General features: G+C 46.1%; 1 protein-coding gene across 1 annotated transcript in view; it reads left to right on the forward strand.

Moving 5' to 3' along the window:
- Nucleotides 1–6,000, forward strand: part of WNK3 (WNK lysine deficient protein kinase 3) — a 122,984-nt gene that overhangs the window by 77,605 nt on the left and 39,379 nt on the right. The window contains exons 10-11 of the mRNA XM_042447642.1: nt 4,612–4,890; nt 4,979–5,916. Of these exons, the coding sequence (XP_042303576.1) occupies nt 4,612–4,890; nt 4,979–5,916 (1,217 nt within the window). The remainder of the gene's footprint in view (nt 1–4,611; nt 4,891–4,978; nt 5,917–6,000) is intronic.

Here is a 6,000-nt window from a genome sequence, read left to right on the forward strand (position 1 = left end):
AAGCCTTCTGTGCATTAAGGTAATCTGATGGATTCTACAGTAAGTGATGCTATTATAGTGGTTTATTCACTTTTGGTCACACAATCTGTGCTACAGAGAGCACATCTCAGGAAATAGTCTCATTTTCCCAAAAGAACATGTCACAGGAGGCTGCTGACAGAGCAGATGAGACCAAGGCAGCTGAAGCATAGACAATTCCTTTGTTTTTCTAAGAGCAGATAGTTATTAATTCTTTTTTAAAACAGATGCAGCAGCAGCAGCAGCAGCCAGCAAATGTGGCCCATCCAAATGTTTTACCCCTCATCCAGAGTCAGCCTTCAGCTTTGCCTACCCACATCTTGGCACCCCCTGCAGTCCCCCAACCCCAAGCATCTCCTATTTCAGTGCAGCAGTTCACATCAAGGATGGTAAGGACCTTCAGTTAAAATCTGTTCAATCATTCATAGGCTGCTTCTACACTGCAGAATTAATGCAGTTTGACACCGTTCTAATTGCCTTGGCTCAGTGCTATGGATTTATGGGTGTTGTAGTTTTGTGAGCTATTTAGCCTTCTCTGTCAGAAAGCTCTGGTGCCACAACAAACTGCAAATCCCAGAATTCCATATGATGGAGCCATGACAATTAAAGTGGTGCCAAACTGCATTAATTCTGCAGTGGGCCAGCAGCCATAGTGTCTCCTAGGCGCAGTTTAGCCACTGAGCAGTGTACTCACAACTGCCTATACCTATAGTGACATTCCAAACTTGGAATTGCACTGAATAAGTCTTGAATTGCAAATATTTTTGTGAATCTAGAATTCCCCTCATTAGATCGGGTTTCCTGACACTTGAGAAAATCTTTTTAAAACAAGTTTTGGTAGATTTTAAAATATTCTTTCCATTCCTACTAAACAGTGTTTTGATTTGCTAGTGTCAAAATCCTAGATGGGACACCTGACAATTTGATAGATCAAAGCAAAGCTGAGTTGCCACCAACTATCAGGCTGTATTCTGTCCCCACAAAAAGTGTTCTGAGTTAATCTCACCCTAGAAGGCCAGAATAATGGTGATGTTATTTCACTTTTAGAGCAATTAATTACACTTTTAAAGTGGTGGGGGGAGGGGGGAAACCAGCTGAGGATCAAGGGCCTCTGAAAATTAACCCTCCTTGACTATGTTTTGCCTCTGGTTGTGATGTTTAAACTTGCTTCATTCCTCAAGTATTCAGGTTATACTGCTGGAAGAGATTATGCTGGAAGCGATTATGTGTATGTGTCTGCACATTCAGTTCACCTCTCGATTTATGGTGACCCTATGAATTTCATAAAGTTTTCTTAGGTAAGAATTACACACAGGTGGTTTTGCCAGTTCCTTCCCCTACCAGCACCTGGTATTTGGTGGCAGTCTCCCATCCAAGTGCTAACCAGGGTTCACCCTGCTAAGCATCCAAGATCTAATGGGATATGGTGTCTTTAGGGTATTTAGGAGATTACAATGGCGGGTTATAGACCGCCACTTTGAGGTGGTCTGCCACCGCCGCTGCTTGCTCCGTGTGGGAGCCACAGGAGCTACACCGCGCGGCTCCCGCGTGGAGCAAAAAAAGAGCTCCAAAATGGAGCTCCTTCTTGCGGCGCCTCTATGATGTCGTGAGGCGCCGCTGGCGCATTCGCGACGTCATAGGCACCGCGGCACGTTCAGACACTATGCGTCCGATACGTAAAGATGGCGCCGGCCGTGTGGAACGGCCGGCGCCATATTGTACGGACAGAGTCCATATTAGACCCAGGGGCGTCTAGAAGAGATGCCCCTTTTTTAAAATGGGACGTCCTGCGGACGTCCCAAGTACCGGTGTGTAACTGGTCATAGTGTCAATTTTAATCCCACCTGATAGTTTAGTCTAGAAACAAGTTAGTGTGGTTAGTAAGGAGAAGACTGTTACTTGTGGTTTTTAGGTTTGGGGGCAAAGATATGAATAGGATCACTAGGGATAGGAAGAATGCTTGCATTTAAAGGAAAGTTACATTTGATAATGTACAGTATCTCAGTATGCTGAAAGAGAAAGCTCTTCATCTCTGATTCTATTTTTTAAAGTGATCTTGGAATCTGTTTTACCTTCCTGGTTCTGATAACTGAATAGGACAGAAGGCTATAGGAACTGAACCCAACTCTTTCTTTATTGAATGTTGTAGCTTTCCAGACTATGCACAAATACATGCAGGCCTACAGATCTGCTAAATAAATGTATCCTTTTTATAAAAGAATAATCTTGGAGAGTGCATATGTTAGGAGAGAAGGAACTTGACTCTTTCCTCATAGGAGAGGTATGTGTGTGTGCTCCTCATAGTCTCGTTCTCAGCAGCCAGACTTGTGACAAGTTTAAATACAAAGGCTGGGCTTCCAGAATAAAATTAAGGTTTATGGATTCCTGCAAAATGAACCTTCAAATGGAGCTAAACTTTATCAAGATTTTTATATATATTAAAAATACTTTAAATGCAAAAAAGTAGCCTATCCCCACAAGTTGTACATGAGTCAACAGTATGATGTGGCAGCTAAACAAGCCAATGTGATTCTAGGCTGTATCAATAGAAATATAGCATCTAGATCAAGGGAAGTAATAGTGCCATTCTATTCTTCTTTGGTCAGGCCTCACACGGAATATTGTGAACTTTATCACATGAGGAAAATTGGAAGGTTAAAGTGGGGGCAATACAGGTTCATCCAGAGTATTAGGTACAACTCCACAGCTGCTTATCACATGACGCTGCATGCAATCTAGACAGAATCCAGGGAGAATGTGAGGTGAATCAAGAAATGAGCAAACTCATAAAACTACTGGATTTGCATGTCCATTTTGCTAGCAAATTCACTCTCTTCGTGTAATGCCAGCTGTCTGAAAATGCAAGCCTGCAGATGCCTTCATTTCCCAGGGTGCCTTGCTGTGCCAAAGAGGGAAAATGCTCTCTTCTTAAAGGGATACACATACACACTCCCCTCTTTAGCCTTGCCTGGCTGCTTTTCCTCCTCTTTGCAGCCTCTAATCAGCTGCTGGGGGAAGGCAGAAAGAGGACATTTTGGCATTCCTCCTGAAGAATTGGAGGGAGAAATGGAGGACATGTCCTGCAAAAGGAGGGCATTGGGGAGTATCAGCCCTCTGTGGAATCAGGCAGGCTTATGGACCCAGCCCCCTCCTTTCACTCTCTATCTCTTTCTCTCTTGTGTGTGTGTGTGTGTGTGCGTGCGCGTGCGTGCGTCTTTCTGGTTTTATGGAGTTTGCAAAGGGAACCCTCATTCTGCCTTCATCTCACACAATTTCTGGGGCTTTGGGGGCAAAGAGGACCCCCCCCCCCGGTTTTCCCTCCTTCCCTGGGGCATATGGGGGGGCACTTGTTGAAATGACAGTTTGGAGCATGCACAGAAAGGGTGTTTCTACGCTGGCAATGGGGATTTGTTTGTCTCCTTTTGATACCCAAATTCGAATCTGACCCTAAGTAATGTGCCTTTAACTCCTTGTTGTGCTCTTGCTTTTCTGGGATGGCACCACTTTAACCATTTTTGGGATGGAAGCACATAGTTCCACATGTGAAAAAGTCCTGTGTCCAGTTCTGGGCACCACAATTCAAAAAGGATGTTGAGAAGCTGGAGCATTCCCAGAGGAGGGCAAACAAAATGGTGATAGGTCTAGAAAAACCATGCCCTATGAGGAGAGACTTAGGGAACTTGGGGATGTTTGGCCTGGAGAAGAGAAAGTTAAGAGGTGATATTATAGCCATGTTTAAGTATTTGAAGGGGTGTCATATTGAAGATGTTTTCTACTGCTCCAGAGGATAGCTACAGGAAAAGAGATTCCACCTGAACATTAGGAGGAACTTCCTGACAGTTAGGGCTGTTCGACAATGGAATGCACTTCCTCGGAGGGTGATGGAGTCTCCTTCCTTGGAGGTTTTTAAACAGAGGCTGGATGGCCATCTGTCAGGGATGCTTTGATTTGGATTTCCTGCATGGCAGGGGATTGGACTGGATGGCCCTAGTGGTCTCTTCCAACTCTACGATTCTATGATTCTATAGGACCCGGAAAAATGGATTCAAACTACAGGAAAAGAGATTCCTCCTCAATTTTAGGAAGAACTTCCTGACAGTAAAAGCTGTTTGACAGTGGAATACGCTACCTTGGAGTGAGATGGATTTTTCTTCTTTGGAGGTTTTTAAACAGAGATTGGATGGCCATCCATTGCAGGGTGCCTTGATTATGTATTCCTGTATGGCAGGGGATTAGACTGGATGGCCCTTGGGGTCTCTTCCAACTCTAGGATTCTATGATGCTATGATTCTATGATCACCTGAGCCTTTTACTTCAAACGTGGTTAAGAATAATATCACTTGTCTCGCTATAACCAGTAATGTCAATACACATTCAATGCATTAAAATAATGACAAGGTGAGTGAATTTTACAAACTCCTGTTTGTTAACTTATACAGCATTCCCTTAATTTTGCTGCTGTCGATATAACAGTTATTTCCGAGATGCCAGTTTTAGTTTACTCTTTTGCTGGTGGAAACAGCCCATAGGATAAGATCTAAAGGTGCAAAGATGATTAATTTAACCACCTTTTAAAAATATTTTTCTCACCAGCCTTCAGATTCCCAGGTATCGTACAGTGGAGAAGGACAGACCTTGGATGGATCCATGATGGGAGTCCCTCAGCAGATCTTGACAGTAACTTCCCCTCAGAGTATACCTGCTCCACAGATAACAAACCAGCAACTGTCAGCCAGCATACAACTGGCATCTCCTGCTAGAATCAGTAGTCAGTCTTCAGTTGCTGCAGGATCAGTGGAACTGGAACATGCTCCTGCCAGTTCCATGCCTGGCAGTCATTCATCTGTTCAACAGGGGCAGCCCCCCAGTTCAGTTTGTTAGTAATATACCAAATTCAGCTCTGCAATCAGTTCCACAAGGGGTTGCGCCAATTCAACAACCCCAGCAAATTCCACAGCAGGTACCACCCATGCAAGTTACCCAGCAGATGGCATCCATGCAACAAACCCAGCAAATGGGCCAGCATGTAGCATCTATACAGCAGGTTCCCCAACAGTTGGTGGCTACACAGCAGACCCAGCAAGTTCCCCAGCAGATGACAGCCATGCAGCAAGTTCAGCAGATGGCATCCATACAGCAGACCCAGCAAGTTCCCCAACAAATGGCAGCCATGCAACACTCCCAGCAAATGCCACAGCAAGTGGCAGCCATGCAGCAGCCACAGCAGGTTTCCCAACAGATGACATCCATGCAGCAGCCTCAGCAAGTCCCCCAACAGGTGGCAACCATACAACACCCCCAGCAAATGCCACAGCAAATGGCATCCATGCAGCAGCCGCAGCAAGTTCCCCAACAGATGACATCCATGCAGCAGCCCCAGCAAGTCCCCCAGCAGGTGGCAGCCACGCAACAGTCCCAACAAATGCCACAGCATGTGGTGTCCATGCAGCAGCCCCAGCAAGTCTCCCAGCAAGTGGCAGCCATGCAACAGCCTCAGCAAATGCCACAGCAAGTAGCATCCATGCAGCAGCCACAGCATGTTCCCCAACAGATGACATCCATTCAGCAGCCCCAGCAAGTCCCCCAGCAAGTGGCAGCTATACAACACCCCCAGCAAATGCCACAGCAAGTAGCATCCATGCAGCAGCCACAGCAAGTTCCCCAACAGATGACATCCATGCAGCAGCCACAGCAAGTCCCCCAGCAGGTGGCAGCCATGCAACAGCCCCAGCAAATACCACAACATGTGATGTCCATGCAGCAGTCCCAGCAAGTCCCCCAGCAAGTGGCAGCCATGCAACAGACTCAGCAAATGCCACAGCAAGTGGCGTCCATGCAGCAGCCCCAGCAAGTCCCCCAGCATGTTGCAGCCATGCAACAGTCCCAGCAAATGCCACAGCAAGTGGCGTCCATGCAGCACCCCCAGCAAGTCCCTCAGCAAGTGGCAGCCATGCAACAGCCTCAGCAAATGCCACAGCAAGT

The sequence above is a fragment of the Sceloporus undulatus genome, chromosome 2, assembly GCF_019175285.1.
Source record: "Sceloporus undulatus isolate JIND9_A2432 ecotype Alabama chromosome 2, SceUnd_v1.1, whole genome shotgun sequence".
In the NCBI taxonomy this organism is placed as follows: Eukaryota; Metazoa; Chordata; class Lepidosauria; order Squamata; family Phrynosomatidae; genus Sceloporus; species Sceloporus undulatus.